Source organism: Thermobia domestica, chromosome 3 (genome assembly GCF_964235325.1).
Source record: "Thermobia domestica chromosome 3, izTheDome1.hap1.1, whole genome shotgun sequence".
In the NCBI taxonomy this organism is placed as follows: Eukaryota; Metazoa; Arthropoda; class Insecta; order Zygentoma; family Lepismatidae; genus Thermobia; species Thermobia domestica.
Window position 1 is genome coordinate 217,462 of NC_137456.1, and position 21,313 is coordinate 238,774.

General features: G+C 35.8%; 1 protein-coding gene across 1 annotated transcript; it reads left to right on the forward strand.

Annotated features, from left to right (window-relative positions):
- The first annotated feature begins 1,622 nt into the window (after positions 1-1,622).
- Positions 1,623-21,308, forward strand: LOC145682366 (uncharacterized). The gene is made up of 2 exons (XM_081753941.1): positions 1,623-3,218; positions 14,827-21,308. The coding sequence occupies exons 1-2, from the start codon at positions 2,857-2,859 to the stop codon at positions 15,398-15,400; spliced, it is 936 nt and encodes a 311-aa protein (XP_081610067.1). The 5' UTR covers positions 1,623-2,856; the 3' UTR covers positions 15,401-21,308.
- The last annotated feature ends 5 nt before the right edge of the window (positions 21,309-21,313 follow it).

A 21,313-nucleotide genomic window follows, 5' to 3' on the forward strand; every position in this document is an offset into this window, starting at 1 on the left:
TCTTCTACGTGAAAAAATAAGCCCGCCAAAAATCAGAAAATGCCCCATATTTCCCTATACAGAAGTATACTTTGATAGAAATTCCCTGACGCATCCCTAATTACCCTAGGACCATTGTTTGCACATCATTCTCTTTAGAATAGAACTGCCTTTCAGACGGTATGACTCACGTGTCTCCGTCATGTATCTAATGCGGGAAAATGACGAAAAACGGGATTTTTTGGGTAAAATATCCCTTTTTTCAACTTTTAGCCCCTCTGGACCCTCCTGTTTTAACGCAGAGATGTGAAGAGAATCTGATAAATACTACTAGGTAGGCTGAATGTTTGTGCACAATTTCAATCTCCTATGTGCAAAAATAAGCCCGCCAAAAATATATATACCGACAATGAACCATATTCCCGTATACAGAAGGATATTTTGTAAAAATTCTTACCCTAGGATCGTGGTTTGCACATCATTTTCTTCAGAATAGAACTGCCTTTCAGACGGTATAACTCACGTGTCTCCATCATGTATCTAAGGCGGCAAAATGCCAAAAAAGGAATTTTTGGGGTTAAAATATCTTTTTTTTCAAATTTTTGCCCCTCTGGATCCCCCCTGTTTTAACGCAGAAATCTGAGAAAAAAATCTGGTAAATACTACTTGGTGGAATGAATGTTTGTGCAAAATTTCAATCTTCTACGTGCAAAACTAAGCCCGCCAAAAAATCATGAACATAGGCTTCATAAGAGAAAATATATATTTTAAAATTATGACGTCATCAGCTCCTATGTCTGGACGCAGGAAGGTGTGAAACCATACGTAATGTCTTCTACAATGCCTCTGGACTTGAAAAAAAAAACGGACGAAAAAGCTCAAATAGAAAAGTTATAACGCAGTGTAGCATGAAACACCCGTATCGTACAAATTGTACCATAGGATCCCCAAAGGGTTAAAAGTATTCTATATTACTACTTAGCTTACATTTCTTATGGCTTTCACTTTCCAGATAATCAGGCCATGATTTCAAAACGAGTTAAAACGTAATAATAATAATAATAATAATAATAATAATAATAATTATAAGTATTCCATACATATAGAAATGCTTTTGACCAAGCACACAAGAAATTACATTTTGTCCATTTAGCACTATCATTCTTTTGTCACTCACAATTATTAATATTCATATAGTAAATATCTTATAATTCTTATATTTTGAAATCAATTGACAGGGCTCTGATTGCTTTTATGAGAAATAAATCTTTGGTTTTATAGATCCTACGCAGTGGCGATGATCGTGCGTCATTTCGGTCCTATGGCGTTTCGGTCCTGCGCCGTGTCGATCCTGTGCCGTTTCGGTCCTATGCCGTGTCGATCCTGTGCCGTTTCGATCGTACGTATTCTATGCATATAAGTTGCACAGGCATAGAATCGACAGGAGTTTATAATTTGTAAGAGGAAAGATTAAACAGATAATAAAAATATTATTTTTTTAGGCACATGATTAAAAGTTAAATTATTTCAGAACAGCGGCGTAAGAGCAAAACGGCACAGGACCGAAACGGCATAGGATCGACACGGTATAGGACCGAAACGGCACAGGATCGACACGGCACAGCACCGAAACAGGTTTCTGAGCTGAATTGTCGGTCGTATGCCGTGTCGATCCTGTGAAGTGTGGTCCTGTGGCGCATCCCCACTTTTTTCACGTATTTTTACATTATCATACTAACTACTTTCTATCTGTTTTATGACTTTGTACTCATCTTGTTACTTTTTTTATCAATTTTCAACTATTCAAATCATTACATTTTAAACGTTTAATTACCTTTCTAAATTGCCGATATTCTTGTTCAATACAGTGGTAATGATATTATGTGATGCTTGCTATAAACAAACAAACAATTGCCGGGAGAGCGTCGTGGATAAGGAAATAAGCAACTGCAGAAGAAGAAGATTGGAAATATAAAGTTGCTTTTGTGAACCAGCGTTGCCAGATCTAGCATAATGATGCTAGATCTAGCATAATTTGCATATCTTTAGCATCTAGCATCTTGCTTTTAGCATCATGTCCAAATCTAGCATAATTTGAGCAAGTTTATTAGAAAGCCGTAAAACCTGGAGATGTGAAAGAAGTTGTTCGTGGGAAGAAAAAGAACGGCAGAAATGTATACTCTCCCATTGATTCATATAGTCGGTAAACCATACAGGCAGTATTATTTTCCGAAGTTAGAAACGCCTTTGGGCTTTTTCTTTTCTTTTTTTTTGGCTCCACCCAGGGTTTTCTAATCCTTTAACTGCGAGACTTGAGCGAAGCTATGGGAGCCATTCTCCCCCCAACTTTTTGACAACTTCACCATCTTTATTTATGACTTCATGACCATCATTATTCCTGAAATGAAAGGTCCGAGACTAACCAAAAATCTGCCCCCCAGCAGACAATTCCCAACTCCGCTTATGCTGCGTGGTAATTTTCTTTTAAAATATGTGAATGAACACTTTGAATTCATTTATACGATATATACACCATTGAGTCTGGCAACGACTGCATTAGTTTATTGAGTTAAAGCTTTGTTGCGTGAAGTATTGAGTTCTATCCACGCATTCTTGCGCTCTGCGTATTTTAAGTTATGTTATCGTATCTCAACTTTGTTTTTGTTTTCCTTTTAAAACTCCTGAATTAGTAATTATGGGGATCTAGCATAATTTGACCGAATCTAGCATAATTTCGATCAGGTTTTGAATAATTCCGAACTGTGACCTGGCAACGCTGTTGTGAACGTTTTTTTAAATCATTTCGTTAACATGGCAACATAAAATATAAGGGAAGTATAAGAACAGTGTTAAATTCTTATTATATTTCAATTCACAATGGCTGGTGAGGCGTCTTTTAAGGTGGAATTGATGTGCAAAGAAGAAATTGCTTATGACTTACCTCAGGAAGATCCACTCGAAGGGAAAGGGTGGACCTACGAACTGATGACTGACAACAAAGAGTTAATATTATCTACAACGGAAGGAGAGGAAACAATGGACAAGGATACAACTATGTGTTCTTTGGATGTGAAACCAAAAGTTGAGAGGGTGAAATCAGAATTAGCAGTAGAAGATCCTGCATTTGAAAGTAATATAGAAACGCTAAGAAAAATAGTGGTTCAGGAGACTTGCGCGTCGTACTCTAATGACTCCCAACAATTAACAAAAATAAGTTTAAATTCAGTTCGGCCAGAAAGGTAATGTTCAATTTTGCATATACTAACTGGTTCAGATTGATAATACGGTTACATGCGTTCGGAAACTTTGTTGGTTAAAAGCAATACTTCCGAGAAATATTTAGGTATACGAGATATCTCCAACGTAAGTTAGTAACCTACAATTTGGAAATGGCATAGCACACATAGACTAGCTGTATACCAAATAAAAGTAAGATTGATACCACTCATACACATTTTATGTAGTTCATAGTTTGATAAAATAATTATTTCTTTATTATTGATTACACATTTGTCACTAATTGTTGCACATATTTAAAATATGGGTGCTCGACGATATTGTATATTTATATGGAGACTTGTGTAAAATAACAAATCGTGAGAATGGTAATTATCCTAAAATTTTCCAAATCTAAACGTGGAATGTATTATATTGGAACAAAAGCTATGAACGTTTGTATTTTTACTTAGGATTTAGCTCAAATGGGTCTAGTCTCATTTTTCGGGAGGGCTTTGAAAGACATAAGCAAAATACAAGATAAAGAATATTTTAACCAACAATGAATGTTCATTAATTGTAGAGGTCCATACATCAATCCACTTCATAGCTGCACTCATTTCTTTCAAGGAAGTCGAGTTTTTACATTCCCAGGAATCATTTCTAGGGCATGGACCTCCATTTCTCAATATAGGGGCTTAGTGAACGTATATGATATGTAAATTATTGTAAAAACAACGCTAACCAGCATGTGCTAGATGGCCGGTAAAAATAAGATTGCTATGTAGATTAGGGCATTACGCAGAATGTGGGTAAACGAGGATACGCAAAATTCTGTATTTAGGATAACTTATATGAATTACGTGTTGAATGCGTTCATGTACGTTCCTAATTATTTTATAGGTAACATCCTGAAATGCTTTCTTTGCTTGTATATTTGTGTTCCGAAGTAACACAATATATTATGGACGTAACTTCTTAATTATATGGATTACTTCATTCCCGAACATTTTTCTAGTTCCGTGTTATGATTTGCCATATTTAATTTTGATACTTCATTTCGCTTACAGTTGTTACTAGTGATGGGCAGTAGGAATATTCCCGGTGGGAAGGAATTTAAAAAATGGGAATATTCCCGGGTTTTTTCCCTGGCCTATAAATTCCCGGGAAGGAATTTATTTCCATTTCTTTACTTTATTTTCCAAATTATAAGAACCATATGACTAATTACTTTGTTTTAATATATTATGATTTAATTCTAGGTTTTAAAGAATTTGGAGGTTAAAAAATTTAAAATTATTTGACGTACTTTATATAACTAATAATATGATTTTTTAAGTGCCATTTCCATTTTCACTAAAAGGTAAACTAATTGTTTAGTATTGGGGGGCCAAAGCTAGCAAAAAATAGTATGATTTACGGAAGAAATGAGTTGATAGTGATGTTCAAGTAGCCAAAAAAAAAAAAATGGAGCGCATTTTTTTAGGGAAGTAGGGGATTTATACAAAACAGTAAGGTTAGTGGAAGTGATTTATGGGAGACAAGAACGTGAACTGTTGGTAAAGAAGATAGAAAACAACGTGCCATGCGGGGCTCTAATCCGCCTTCATTCGCTAACGCTCGGTCTGCAAAGATGTTTAAATTTAATGTCGGTAACGTAATTTAACGTATGAAACTATAAAACAGCCGCATCGGAATAGAATATCGCAAAAAAGTAGGTGCAAAAGCTGGCCCCCAATGCTAAAGAACAGCCAAAATTAGCAAAGTATTACTTTACAAATGATGAAAAAGAACCATTTTGTAAAGTAATTTAGAATTATGTAGAAATAAGATGAAGTACTATTAATAAACCCTGAACCACCATTAATACTAGACGTCGGTCTGTCTCGTCCCTCTGACTTGAAGTTCTGAAGAGGTACTCGGACTTCTTTTACATGTGAATTAACGTATGGAATTTCTAGAAATAGGTAGAATGAAAGGTCGTGTAAGGCAATGTTACGTGCTAAAATATAAAGATAAGTAAGTATCTTGCAAATTTTGTGAACATAAATATGTATGCGCAAATGTTTTTAAATTGGTGAGACATGTATCTTCTAGCATTTACCCAACCTAATTGGTTTATAACATTTTTAAATTTGAAGTGTTATAATATCAGTGATAGAGTCAAGTTGAGCAAATCCACTTACATATAAATTTAAATTATTACTATATAATTTTTTCCCAGATATTTAATTGATAGAACATATTGTAAATAAATATACATTTATGCGTACTCTCTAAATATAATAAACTGTTATAAAGTAACATAGTACCGTTCAGAATATATATTTTAAAGAATCCTCTTAGGACAACAGTCATAATATGCTGTGATATAAAATTTAATTCAACTTTGAAATCATATAGTAATAGAATGCAATTTTCTTTCTGATTGTACATAAATTCTCGGATAACATCCCATTTTGGGAATCTTCTGGGGAATATTCCCTAAAAATATCTTCCCGGGAATTTAACCATCATTAGTTGTTACTAGCTACCGTAACAAGGGGTTACTTTGCACATTGGGCATTACTACCTACAAAATATGAAAAGAGTTTCACAGTCCTCTGTCGGTAAAACCATGAACTGTAAACATGACGTTTCAACTACCCTGTAAGATAGAACCTGTAACTGTGTTTTGGCGTTAATGTTGGGGGTCCGCATCAGTTCTAATTACGGGGAGGGTTTGTTGTTGAACTGGTATGGAAAGCAGTCACTGTAAAGACCGCTAAATTTTAAAAGAATTTCAGTCAATATTAAGTCAGTTTCGTAGAATACTAGTGTGCATAATGGGACTTTGATGTAATTGTTGAATTTGTAATGTTTTAATGGTGGGGTTACTTTGCACAACATACAAAAAAGTATGTTGAATATACGTTTCTGTGCAATGTTTTCCCTTCACTATTTAAACATTTTACTTTCTACACAAAACTGCATGCATTTTATAATATTGATATTAGAATGATGGTACCGGTATCAGTACTTAGTTTGAAATATCGATATTTTTAAAGAAAATTATGTATTTTCTGGTACCGACTCAGGAACCACATTCTAATAGTTTAGCATATGTCCCACAAAAGTGCCAACTCACGGACAGGAAAATTTATCCTCGTGAATTGATTTCATTTGGTTATTCCTTTTGTCCAAATTTATCATTTGAACCGTAATCAGTGGAAGATTTACGGGTTTTGTAACTTTTAGGCTGCATGATTGCATGACTCAAAATTGCATGATTTTTTTTTAAAGGCAAGTACTTAATTAGACTCAAACAGTGACTTTAATCGGTTCTTATCGGTTTAGTCACTTGCTGGAACTTTCTGCCTGAGTCACTTGTTAGAACTGTTCGTGCTTTTTGTGTGACATCCTTTTTGAAAAATTGGTGGTAGTTAATATTTTTCTCACTAGGTGTCTCTGTAGTCATATAATAGTTTGTTACTGTGACGTCTCATGTTCTGTCTGCTTGTATGTGTGGAATGCAGTGAGCGGGTAATTGAATTTTCGTTTCATAGCGACGATCGAGTTAGCAAGTGCGATTCAGAAACCGTAACATGAATTTAATTTGAACTTGTCGTTTTTAAATAAGTTTGTATTAGATTCGGATATTAACTCATATCGCTTTGCAGTATTGTGTGGTTTACTTGAGTTAGAGAAAACCTGTCATGGTTATGGCCGAAGACTGAAAATATTTCCGACGTATGGTAAAAGTGGGTGTTTATTTGTAAGTCATGTTTGTAATAATAACAAGTGTGCTCGCTTTAATAAATCGACGTCTGTGCGGAAAGGAACATTTTTCAGTAATGTGAACTTCAGTATTGCACATGTGTTCTTGCTATCTTATTTTTTCGTGAATCATCAATTATGAGTTCATTATTCATGAGTGTTCTGGTATGGCGAAACGGTGAGTGCTTTCCATTTTTAGTTGATATTATTTTTATTCTTGATTTGCTTTGGATTTGAGTATTTGACAAATATTTGTTTTGTTCCTGGTGGTTCCATTATCTTGGTGAGATGTAATTTATTTTTCCTCGTCATGCTGCTCTGATTTATAATTAGTGATGAGTATCTTTTTTAATTCCTTCTTACGTTAGCTTTATAGTACTGGTTTGACTAAATATTGGTTTTTGGGATGTTTTTATGGTACTTGAGTAGGGTGTTGGGGAAGCACTAGATTTAGATATCAATATTGATAGTCACCGCTTCACCTAAATTGATTAGGTATAGTGTTTAGTAACATTTTGGCCCTTGTACTTACAGGATAATTCTTAACATTGTACATTACTTTGACTCGGACAGTAACTGTTACCGATTCATCTGATCCAGTTCCGGGAGCAGCTTAGGAATGATTCGTAAACTGCTCCGGTAACCGGATCAGATGAATTGATTGCAGTCACTGTTTGACTGAAAGTAAAGATTTGCCTAAAAATCTATTGTTAGTGAGTCCTACATGTATAAGCTGCAAGTCCACTCCCCTCCCAAAAAAAAAAAAACAGTCTTTTTGAATCAAGCCCCTCTCAAACTACTTTTCTGGATACGCTACTGTTCACAATTTATTTTCTAACAAAAAATTCATTCCGGCGTCTACGTAAATAGGAAATTTACCTAAATTTAAAACACAGGAGGCTCCAGTGATAATAATTTCCTATCTAAGTGTTATCTTGGACCGGTGCAAAGTAACCGCGAGTAGATGCTGAAACACCTCCCAGTTTTACGTTTTTTATGACTTTAAAACGTTACACATTTCAATTTCAACTACTGCCTCAAAGTCCCACTATACATGATAGTATTCTGCGAAACTAACTTAACTTTGATGCAAATTCTTATCGATGATATCTTTCAAATTTTATCAGCCTTTACAGTGACTGCTTTCAATACCTCTACAAGAACAAACTTTCTCGGTAATTGGAACTGAATTTAACCGCCAACATTATAGCCAAAATACAGTTACATGTTCTATCTTACGGTGGCAGTTGAAACTTCCTCTTTACTGCTCATGGTTTTCCCAACAGAAAACTGAAACTCTCTTAAAATTTTGTGCAAAGTAACGCCCGATGTGCAATGTAACCCCGCCTTATGGTAGTTCAAAGTAGTTTTATGCAAGACATCATAGTTTTTAATAAACAGTAGATTATATATTATTATTTGGTTAACCTTAACTGGGAAAGAGGAAGTGCTAAGAAGATGTTATTAATTTACTCTTTCTCTCTGTCTGTCATCACGTTAGGAGTATCAAGCTCGATTCGTATACTAATTTATAACAGCAAGTTAATATACACTTATATGGGTATTATGGAAAAGGGTACTATAGATGTGAAAGACCCCAAAGTATTAGGAGGAGTAGAGATGAAAAAATGATCAAATGGGGCCGCTATCAGTATCGAATCCATAGTCTTTTGGCGCAGTAGGTGTATCTAATTAGTATTATTTTGCTTAAATTTTATAATAATAATTATTATTATAATTATGATAAGGAATTATAAATGTACCGGGAATAGACATGGAAATCGCAAGAATGTGTTTTTTTTATTTATTCTTATCAGTTTCTTATTTCAAAATTGTTTGTATATGCAATTTTTACCTGAAGCTAGTGTTATTTCGCCTGGCGTCTGGTAAAATACAAGTTTGTACAGTATTATAATAAGAATTTTTATCAAATACTGTGCAAAAAATTCGTATTGTGTATCATTTGTTTATTATAGCATGCAAAAGATATAACCGAAAAATATATATTAATAATCATAACCTATTGAGTAATCCAGAACAATACATAATGATTCCATTGATGTATAAAAATATTTATAACAATTCTTAAAACATTCACCACTCGAAATCGAAAATGACATCAATAATCACTACAGTTTGGAAACACGTCCCAAATAAATAAAAAAGTAAGAAATTGTTTGATTCATATCTAGGCCCATTCGTTCTGTAAGATCCTAAAAAATTTTTTAGGAGATAAGCATTGGAAATATTTTCCTAACTTGTTTCGGATTTTACCGTTTACTTGCAACTATTCTACAACCACCTTTACGGAAAAAAAATATTTATTTATTTTCATTTTGAGTAGTTAAGTTTAACAAATTAAGAGTTTGTTCTTTGTACAATTTAGAAATTTGTAAGAATATCCCTAGCTGGAAACTATAAAGAAAGTTTCAATTCGTTCTATTTCAAGACCTTTTCAATTCAAATTTTTGTTGCGCTCCTCTCAGCTGTGATCGTGTTTTTCCCTGCCGGTGTTGAAATTCTGTAAACCTAAATATTCATTTGCATTTACCCCAGCTTTACCACGGCAGGTCACGATCACTTCCGCACTTATATCTTATTGAAACCGAATCTGGGCACACAGATCAATAAAACGTAAGTACCGTAAAATAAAATATGTACAAACGGTAGATTTTGACAAAAGTATCAACGGACATAAATTACTATACAATATAAATCACAGGGCCTATGTAAAAGTATAATATTCCTAGATACGAAATATACAATTAAAATGACACAGAAAATTACAAGCAATCAAGAAACTATTATTGACGTTCTTCGATTATTTTAACCTTTCCTCTCTTATTTCTGTTTGAGTACGTTCAACGAAGTGGTGGCTTTTAAATATATTAACAAAGCAATGTTTTAACCACTCACAGTTAATCTTCGACCGGTTAGCTGATATCACTCGGGCCCTGGGGTAGAATTCACTACATAACAGGTTCACAGAAGGTTCCTTGGGCGGAGGCTAGGATAAGTTTGGAGCTACGGAGGTTAATTTCGCTGGTATAAGTGAGTGATAGTCTTAACTGATGCTGGTAGTTCCTGTTACTCGACGATTCGAACTCAAACGTTCATTACGTAAAAACTGATATTACAGACAAACTTGAGAATGTTAGCACGTATTATATATGTATATATTATTTCATTTGAGATAACTCACAAAATTAAACTTTCACTTTAGCTCAACCCTTCCAAGGGGAGCGCTTCCTTCTATTACTTTTGAAAAATAACGGATCCCACTCGCCTTGGTGAGTGCTCTGCAAAGTGCCAAACAGGCAGGCGTACCACACACACACTGAGCGTTCTAGTTAGCAACCAAAGCTTGTATATGGCCAACCGTGAAAAACCCGATGTTCACTCCTAGCGTCCGGACCAGAATTATTATCCAATAAGCTTTTAGTTATAAAAGTGGGTAGGTGGAAATTGGTGATTTGCCCCGAAAATCAGACTCAAAGGAGCATTCACTAAGCACATTATTATCACGTGAACAGTCCTTGTTCCTCGGCCATATATGGCCGTAAAAATTGAAGTGAGGCCTTCCAACACGAAATACCAAACCGATGAAGAAAGCGTCAGAGAATGTAAGAATATCTCAGGTACGAACAATGAAAAATTTCCCAACCATTCTATTTGAAACATCTTTCGAACTTCAACAGCTATTGCCAGTTATTTTTATTTCCACTAAGCCCTATTCAAGGCGGAGCGATTTAAATTAACCATTTGTGGTGTTCATATTTGTCATTGTACGATGGAAACCGTAACAGACATTAACAAATGGTTTGTGCAACTGATTGAGGGTTTGTAGTGGGCATATCATAACCAACAGTACGTTACAAAATCGGAGGTTACTGAAATTCTCTAAACTTGTAATTTCAATACTGATTTCTGTAGAGTAAAGACGATTAGAGATATCGAGATACGGTTTCGTACAATCGATTCAGCTTCTCAATAATACGTCCATCTCTTCCGTCCACCCTCTATTCAAACCGTGAGCGTTTCAAATTAGCCATTTCTGATTTCAGCATTTATCCCTACAGAACTGAGAAGGTAACAGACAGTGAAGTGCGGCTTTCTGGAAACATTTCAATTTTTAAATTATACATATCGTGATTACTACAGAGCTCTCCCAAAAACGAACGGTTTTCAAATTTACTGTTACATCCGATTCGATATAGTTTTCAACTTCCGTTGCCATAGAACAAGCAGATAACCAGAATCAGTTTTCTGCACGCGACTCAGCGTCTGTATACAATATATAATGACTATTCACGATACCGTCAAATACGGAAGTACTTCAAATTTACTATTACTTCCAATTTCAATACTTATTTTCGTAGAGTTAGAATGCTAAAATCTATCACGTTGTAGTTTCCTGTAATCGATTCAAATAGTATGTTTATTTTTTCCGTTGAAATTTAATTCAAAGTGCACGTGGTTAAAATTATCCGTCTCCGGTTTCAACATTTATCGCTACAAAACGAAAATGGTAACAGGTATGTAGCAGCTGTTGTTTAGTAAGTGATTAATAATTCTGCTATTTAATTTTCATAGAGAAAAAGTGTATAAGATGTCGAGCAGCTCTTCTGCGATCGGATCAGCGTCCCGACGATACCTTCCACCTTCCTCCTTAACTTTCTATTCAAATTAGAAATGCTTCAAATTAACAATTTTTTCAACATTTATCTCTATAGAAGTGAATGAGTAACGGATAAGTGAAACCTGTCTATGTTGGCCACCATCGGATCCATCAAAAAGTGGCCAACTTACAGAAAATAAGTGTGATTTGTGTATGTTTAGAATAGGATTTCTAGTAATTTTGACCGTAAAATTTTAATAAGCAGCGGCACGTCAGCTACTTATAAATAATACTACATAATGCATTGTAAAGCGAGGCTTTACTCGAGTCAGTTTTTTTTAATCACTTGTGTGCGCCTTAGAGGTGCATATATACAGAAAGGGAAAGTAAAAGATGCCACCAATAAGTACAGAAAGTGCCCAACTTCAAGAGGTACACATAACAGTATAGTGTGGAGTTCTTGTGTACTATTCATTGTTGGTGGAAGTTTTCTTTTTGTCCTTTATTCTTTTCTCCACGTCAAAAGATTAGACCAAAAAGTTTACAGAAATAAAAATAAGCTTTTCATTGTTGCATTTTTATGTTCTCAATGATTTTGCATTGTAAATATTGTTTCTTAAAAATATTAATACAGTATGTTAAACTTGTAGTTAAAGAGATTTTTTTAAAGAATTGTGCTATATCTTTTAAATTATGCTTTATGCTTTACTTTCTAAAATTATGCTTTTAAAATTAGTTTCTTCTGGACCCCTAGACAGCCACAACCATGTTCAAGGTACCAATCATATGTGTAAATAGCTATTATGCTTTTTATGCTTTGTATGCTTTTGGGTTGCTCTAATAATAAGTAAAACTTTCAAATGCATACAGAAACATAGATAATAAGTCAGCATTGAGAACTGAATTGATGTATCGATGACTAGGTGGAATCGTCCTTCAGTTTAAGAGAAATTAGCGGAAAAAGTTACTAAGAGAATTATGTGGAATAGATCATTATATGAATAGCTGGCGCTAGTTTCAAGTAGTGCTACATACTATGGTATTTATAGTCAATAGTACCGGTATTTGGAATTCGTGACGCTTATAGTTGCAAGATGGTAACACTAGGGTAAAGTGTAAAATTGAATTACATCAGTAGAACTGAATTTATCTTAGGGTTAAAAAGTCTATGACACAGGTCGGATGTAACTGAGTAATAAACTTACAGAAGAAAAACTCATCGGGACGATAGAGTGCTCGAATCGAACATCGGCCTTCTGAATGTTAATCCGGTGTTCTAACGCCTGAGCTCAGTTGGAATACGTAGTGTACTCCCGCCAATACTACTGCGTGTGGATTCTATAGAATCAATCTAGGGCGCCGATTTCTCTGTAACTTTGGGGATCCATTCAGATGCAGAAGGTATATATGAGGGTTTTAAGACAAACTGAATTCAAATTGTGCAAAATATTGTATATTTATAAATAGAATGCGGGGTCCACATGAACTTTGAGGGAGCTGCCCCCGGCCCCCCAGGATGTGTGACCTTGACAGATCACCGTGATCACGATAAGCAATGAAGAAATGGTTGGAATATAAACATACCAGTTGTATTAATAACACACTGCCAGCTCTACTGCCAGAGTTCTACCCTCAGGTACACGCATAATCGGGGATTCCCCGAAACACACGCATGTTGGGAATTTCCCGGTGCAAACGAATGATCTGCAAACCCTCACGCAAACAAAAAAGTACATGATTAAGCAAGTGCACAAATAGGTGTAGGAGGAAGGAATGTTTTGTCGCTGATTTACTCGACCTTTTCTCTCCTATCCACTGTTAATTTTGAGTTCCGTTTCTTTAGCACTAGATGGTGAAGAGCATTGCCTAATTTACAGGTTGTTTTCGCGTAGCATTTTTCGTTATATTTCCTAATGTAAGAAGACCAATGTCACTATTCCAAGTGAACATTTTAATTTTCCGGAAAATTTTCCGTTTTCCGGAAAATTTGCCGCCTTCCGATTTTCCGTTTCCGTTTTTCCGGAAAATTTTCCGCCTTCCGATTTTCCGGAAAATTTTCCGTTTTCCGTTTTTCCGGAAAGTGTGGCCATCCCTAGTTTCCAGATGTAATTATAAAAGCTTTGCTACAAAAATATACACACAGACCATAATTCAGTGAGCTCTGAAATACAAAGTAACAAAATAATATATAAGATTCAGTCTACATAGCAATTGTTGCTTAAAGAAGCACAATTTCGAGAATCGAGATAAGACGAGAAATGTTTCCGATACTTTTCGTCACGTCTCGGTTCTCATCTCCAAAGCGTGACGATAGTGTGAGTTAACCTTGTCCCGTCGAGCATCAAAATGTTACGTCTCATCCCGATTTTTTTTTGTTTGTTTTAGAATCGAGATGAGAAAATCGTCTTTTCATGGGCAACATTACACTAAACCGAAATCTATTTTGCCTAATATCACGTTTCTGCTTGTAATGGTATGACCTGAGCGATAATAAGTTTTTAATTCTTCGACATAATTGTTATTATTACTAGTATTATTCCTGAAAATTTGATAGTTCAAGTGTTGAAACAAACGAGTATTCAGATATTTGAATGTAATAAAGCGTGTGTTATCTTCGATCAATCGCCATCAAAATTCCTAAAGTAAAAAAAAAAATGCTCGAGGTGTATTCGGTCGAAGATTCTCCAGATTGGTGGTCAACCGCCTAGAACATTTAACCATGATCAATACGCTGTAAATGTTTCGTCTTTAGTCTGGTTACGTTAAGTTTCTCAGCCTCAGCTTGGAATGTTGTATGTTATTTTTTTATTCGATTCAAAAAGCTTTTCATGTTCCTCTTATGATGATATAAGTAAGAGATCTTCGGTATACTTTATATTAGTAAGTTGACTTGCTCTTAAACCTTTGGATCGCAAGTTTATATTTTCTCCAAGTGAAACACAGATAAGAGAGATTTATTTCTCATACTGCGCATTTGTTTAGAAGCAGGTACCATTACCTGGTCAAAGACTTATGACCGGCACGATATAAATGATGGTTCAATTTGATATAGTGAAACAAACTACAGCCTCTTATTTTGGGAATAGAGAGATATGGAGACTTCTCTGTGGTACTCCATTTCATATTTCTTCAATATTTTATGTAATAAAACAAATTAAGTATAATCTTATCATGAAATATAGCGAATGATTATATTTTTTGTTGCTACTTAATCATTATCTCCATTCACATTTCCTTGTTGGTTGAACTTGTTACAGGCACTCTAACGTATTAGCTTTCCACGGAGAAGAGGATACGTTTATTACATTAAAGGAAACAATTTCTCATTCAGATGGGGAATCACATACTTCGATGCAGTTTGGCAAAGGATTTCATCGATCACGTTTGTCAAGACATATGCTGCCACAGGAAAGTGAAAAGCGTGCTACGTACCAAAAGAGTGATAAACGCTTTAGTCAAAGTTCAACTTTGTCAAGCGGTAAGTTAGTGCATATAGGTGAAAAATCCCACATCTGCGGAGTATGTGGAATGGAATTTAGTGTATTTTCAAGATTTGCTACGCACATGTTAATTCATACAGGAGGAAAACTACACTCATGCCACGAGTGTGGTAAGGCATTTAATAAACGTTCACATTTGGCTACACACATCTTAATCCACTCAGGAGAGAAACCTCACACGTGCCAAGAGTGTGGTAAGGCATTTAATCAACGTTCACATTTGGCTAGACACACGTTAATCCACAGAGGAGAAAAAGGTTACACATGCCAAGAGTGTGGTAAGGCATTTAATCGACGTTCAACTTTGGTTAAACACATGTTAATCCACTGAGGAGAAAAAGGTTTCACTTGCCAAGAGTGTGGTAAGGCATTTAATCACCGTTCATATTTGGCCACACACATGTTAATCCACACAGGAGAAAAAGGTTACGCATGCCAAGAGTGTGGTAAGGCATTTAATCGACGTTCAACTTTGGCCACACACATGTTAATTCACACAGGAGGGAAACCTCTCACTTGCCAAGAGTGTGGTGGGGCATTTAATCACCGTTCTAGTTTGGCTAGGCACATGTTAATCCACACAGGAGAAAAAGCTCTCATTTGCCACGAGTGTGGTAAGGCATTTAATCTACGTTCAAATTTGGCCAGACACATGTTAATCCACTCAGGAGAAAAACCTTACACTTGCCAAGAGTGTGGTAAGGCATTTAATCACCGTTCTAATTTGGCTGGACACATCTTAATCCACACAGGAGAAAAAGGTTACACATGCCAAGAGTGTGGTAAGGCATTTAATCGACGTTCAACTTTGGCTACACACATGTTAATCCACGCAGGAAAAAAACCGCACATGCCAAGAGTGCGGTAAGGCGTTTAATCGACGTTCAAGTTTGGCTCAAGACACATCCACAGGAGAAAATCTCACACGTGCAAAAAACGTGGAATGAAATTTATTCAACGTTCATACGTGTTGATCCACACAGGACCAAAATCTCACACGTGAATGATGTGGAAGAGGATATACTCTACGCTCAAACCTTGCAAGGCATTTCAATACACAAGTGAAAAACCAAAGAGCGTAGCATGGTATTTACTCAAGGTTCACCTATAGCAAATTAAATGCTAATCTACAGAGGACAAAAATCTCACGCGCGGAGAGTGTACAAATACATTTACTGGTAGTTCACATTTGGCAAATCGCATGTTGAAGCACAGTTCAATAACCAAAGAGAAGCGTAGGGTGTTCAATAGGATTTAGTTTCGATTCAGCTTTGGTAAGACAAGTAAGTAGGCATAGTAAATACAAAAGAATTTGACGCACTCACAATTTGTTAAGTCAATTTTTGAAAGGAATGTTAAGTGCACTATAAATACCATACTAAATACGTCTACAATAGAATTAAATGTTAAAGGAATCAGACTACATTAACTCCTTGAAATGTCCTACCTGCCCTTTGTAATGGAATGTGAGTTTTGGAAGACAAGTTATTAAGTTTGTATTTTTGGGGCAGGTGTTACGGGAAATTGGTTCCGCATGTACACTACGAACGGCGCTTCTGCTTTCCTCCTCAGGGTTTGCTGCATAGTGAAAAGATGGCTGAAGCCCAGGAAGATTCCAATGACGATTTCACAAGTGAATGTTTATCTAAAGATAAAATCTCCGAATATACCCCTTCCTGAGACTTCTTATATGTAAGGGAGTTAGGGACATCGAGAATGAGGATGCACCTTCCTCATGAGCTACAAGTGTAGATCCAGCGGAAAAACGTGTTCCATGTCTATTCCAAAACTAAGACTTTCTGGACCATCTGCGTTTTGGCTGCATCTTGCTGGCCGATACATGGTTGCGGAGTTCTGTTTTCATCTTATATATTTATATTACCCGTTTCCAGGACATTCTTTCATGCTCACTCACAGGAACTGTGGACAAATTGGAAATAAGAAGCGATCAAAAAATCAAGTCCTCGTCTCCTCCAAATCGGTTAAACTGATCAAACAAACTTTAGGTTAAAATCGTATTAAGGGTGTATGTGTCAAAAAATGACTCACTAATAATAGCGAACATGATTGCACTCCAGTTGTTGACGTCTTTGATTTCAAAGCGACATTACTGGCACTCTTATCCAAAGTGTTAGTGACTTCACCGGAATTCGTGCTGTATGTTCGGAAAGAGGGTGTGTACCAAAAGTTCGTCACACACTATCTTCTATTCCTTCTCGCTCACAGTCGTTACTAAAGCGCGGGATGATGATGTAAAGTGAATGTGCATGTGGGTTGTTAAAAATAAAGTTCGTACTTATGTTTCGTATTCCTTACCTATTCTTTAATGGGTGCTCAGAAGTTGTTGAGTATACTGACTTACCAACTTTTCACTCGTTTTATAAGAAAAGTTGTTAAATCAGGTTTTAAGTTTTATTCAAAAGTCTACTGTTTATGTTATAAGTATCTGGTACTGTAAGACAACGTCACACCTGTCGAAACGAACCAACATACAAAATTTTAGACCATTGTACTAATATATCGGTATTTCAATACTTCTATAAAATTAAAAGCGCGATCCTGTAAAATCTACCAATAATGAGTTAGCAACTTCTGATTCTTGTGTGTCATTTGATTCGCGTTCAAGCTTGGCAAGACAAATTTTAATATACACAAGTGGAAAACTTCACACATACGACGATTGCGGAAAAGTATTTGGTCTATGTTCAAGTTTGGCAGGACATTTTAATACACAGATGAAACTCTCACACATATGAAAACACACAGGTGAAAAGAAGATTTATATGGAGCTCACGTTTTGCAATGCACATGTTAAAACACACAGGAGAAAAAAATATAATTAAATACTAAGGAACAAACTAAAGCGTTCTAAGTGTGTAGAAAGGACTTAATTAAAGTTTATATTTCGCAACAGATATTTTAATACAGATGGCGAGGTACTGCTCGTGTCAAGACTATGAAGAATGGTATAATCGAAGTTCAATTTTGAGGAAACATGCTATCTCATACAGGTAAAAGATGGCTGTGCATAATTGTGAAAAGCGTTTACATGAAGTCAATATTTTGTTAGTGGAAAGACATTGTAAGATATGTGAAACTAGTTACTGAAAATTCATGTTTGTACATAAAAAGTTATATTCAAGTTACACACGTGATAAAATATACAAATGCTAAACATCTCAGTTGTCAAAAGTGCGATATAATTCGTTCAATATCTCCTATCAATCTCACGTACTGCCAATTCACGTTTCCGCTCGCGACGACGGCAATTCGGCCGTGATCGATTATTTATATTTTTCAGCATTGTGCATGATGCAAATTGTATGTTTTGAAGCATTTAGGTTTAGTAAAGACAAATCATTTGTGACCAAAAGTATACGTTTAAATTAAATTACAACACTGCTAAATATGACTGAACACACTGAACAAAACACAAAAAACAGTATTAACCTTATCAACATCCATGTCAGTTAGCTTGTGATAATGCTGATACTTATTGCAGGGGGGACAGTAATGATTGAGTGCTTTTGCATATGTTTTTCCACAATATGTAGACTCAAGGTGGGTTCAAAGTTAATCAACATCCACGTCACTGTCCTCTTTCTGAGTTTGCTGGCATGTATTGCAAGTAGTGGTAATTGTTGACTGCTTTTTGAACACGTTTTTTCCACAATCATTACATTCAAGGCGAGTTCTGTTGTTTTCCCTTACCCGCAGATGTAGCATATATCTCCTCAGATTGGTTAGACTGGTTCATCATCGGTAGTTTGTTTTGTGTATTGTGCCAAGCACACTAGCAATTTTTTTGCAAAGTTGATATTTTAGGAGGAGCTTTCAGGTTTTCATTTAATAGCTCTAATGCTAACTCGGACAGATATGGTCTTCTTGATTTATTTTTGATGTTATGGCAGTTAAAAACGAAACAGCGGCTGAAAAATAATGAAACTTTTTACATTTTTATGTAAAGGGGAAACAAGAAAAAATCACGTTTTGCTCCCTCTATCGGCAGATTGGCCGTCCACCCAACACTACCAACTTTGGGATTGTACTGAACGGGAAGTAATGTGTTTGATAATTTTCTCGCAGAGAATTGATATGTTTCAGAGTAGCGAGATGTTGCTCTAAAATGACACATAACTTTCTAATCCACATTTAGAAGCGGGAGATAAACGGGCTCTTTTCTAAGAACAAGGAAAACAGGTTTTCCGGAAACATCTATTAAAAATGAGCGAAAGTGGAAAAGAGATAATGTATGATGTCGGACGCAGAAAGGTCTAGTTTATTTTGTCCTGGCCAGAGGCTCTCAGGCCGGAGAGAAAATAAGAGTAACTCATCCTCTGGAAGAGTAATAGATAAATGAGATATAGTGGACACCAGTAAACACATTGAACAGGAAAGTACGTTGATTATGTTGTTGAGAATTTATTACAAAAGAATTCATTAAAATTTTCTGTTCTTTCCTCAACTTGTGCACCTGATACATCATTGTACTTTACAAGAGGTATGCTAAAAGTTTTAGACTTAGATCTGACAATATACCAAAATTGTTTAGTGTTGTTGATGCTGGTGTCTGAGTTTTTTTTTTTTAATTTAGTCTAGGTATTTGCTGCATCTCAATAGCTTTTTTAATATTAAGTCCTACATCAGAAAATATTTTAAGATATGTATTCATTTGGAAATGCACACCACAGTTCACAAAGCTTTTTTTTATTATTATTTCGTAATGTGTGGCGACTTGTTTTAACTTTCATTGTTTTTCCTTTTTGAACAGTACAAAATATTTATTGTTGCATTAAAAACATGACCGAAAGAATCCAGTGCCTCGTCTATTGTTCCATCTAGTAAAAGTGTCAATTGTAACACCTGTTGTATTTTACAAATTTTACCCAAAGCGGCTTTCCTTCAGTCAGGTACAAACTTTCATTTTTAGTTGCATTGCTGGCTTCTGGGATTGGGAGTAAGATAGGGAACGGTGAACTCGCTGTCTGGGAGAAGGAACTCTATATGAGGTGACGCATCCTGTCGGAAAAATAGAGATGACATAATCTAAGCTATTATTTTTACGCGAGTTATTAAAATTGTACTATCCCAAATCGAGTGCTTGAGTAGAATATTCGACAAAGGGATGTCGTTTGCGTCTGATGTTATCCCATGTTTACTGTAGATCCATATCTAAGCCCAAGGTATAGTCACCAAAATGAGCAACTTTGTCATCTTGTGACATCATCTGGAAATAATTTGTGGCACGTTTCAAGTAAACTTTGAGGAATGTTCTTATATGGTCTGCAGAAACACCCGACGAAGCTTGTTTTTGGACAGACTTACCTCTGCTCAAATACTTTCACAGTCACGTACGAGATCATTCTGTGCTCTGCTGCTCCACTTATTTTAATACTACAAACAATCCGCCTCTATGGTCTTGCGGTCGTTTTTCTATGTAGATAATTGGTTGAGAAACTGTATTCCACTGTTCCTTAGCGATACTTTCAGACATGTTTCACTCACCACTAAACAGCCATATTTAGTCCGTAAAATTGTTTTTAATGCTTTGCATATTTTGGTAGTATAGTTTAAAGGTGGTTTCCTCTTCACTGCACTTTTAAACAACATTCTTCTGTACATCACCACATTAAACGCAGAGTATGGAGCACCTGATTTGGTACACTTCTCTAGCGTGGGATCACGTTTTCCAAGTCACTCATTTCTTGCCATCTGTGTTGAACATTGAAATTATATTAATTGAGTGTTCTGTAGCAATAAATGATAACGATATTTCACTCCATTTGCAACTGGAGATACTATCGAACGCAGACTCTAGCCGCAACCTTACTACTGGATTCACAATGGAAATGATAAAGCACAGAGATAGCACAAATATTTTTTCCCGAAGCAGGAGCACGAACTTTAACATTTCTACGGTTTGATGCCATCTTTTTGAACTTTATGCATAGACGATCCTAAGTACATACAAAGATGTATTACTGCCAAACTTAACATTGTAACGTATATTAGCGTTTTCGTCGAAGAAAAAAAAAAGAGATTTGTGATAGAACTGAAATATTGTATATTGAATGTAAAGCTAGGAGTTAAGTAATACGGCTTCTACTCGCTAGATGCCCTTCCACTTCAGTTATAAGTGCTAGTTAAGAGGAGTTCCCTCGAATGTCAAGAGACGGCAGCCAGCGGCAGCTTGCTAGGTGGAAGCGGATGATGGCTCGGCCACTTGAAGATTCGAAAGGGTAAG

Bases quoted from the DNA above. Each gene is read 5' to 3' on its own strand.
- LOC145682366 (XM_081753941.1), top strand. From the start codon at position 2,857: ATGGCTGGTGAGGCGTCTTTTAAGGTGGAATTGATGTGCAAAGAAGAA. The intron at 3,219-14,826 runs GTAATGTTCAAT...AACTTGTTACAG, and splicing joins AATTCAGTTCGGCCAGAAAG to GCACTCTAACGTATTAGCTT.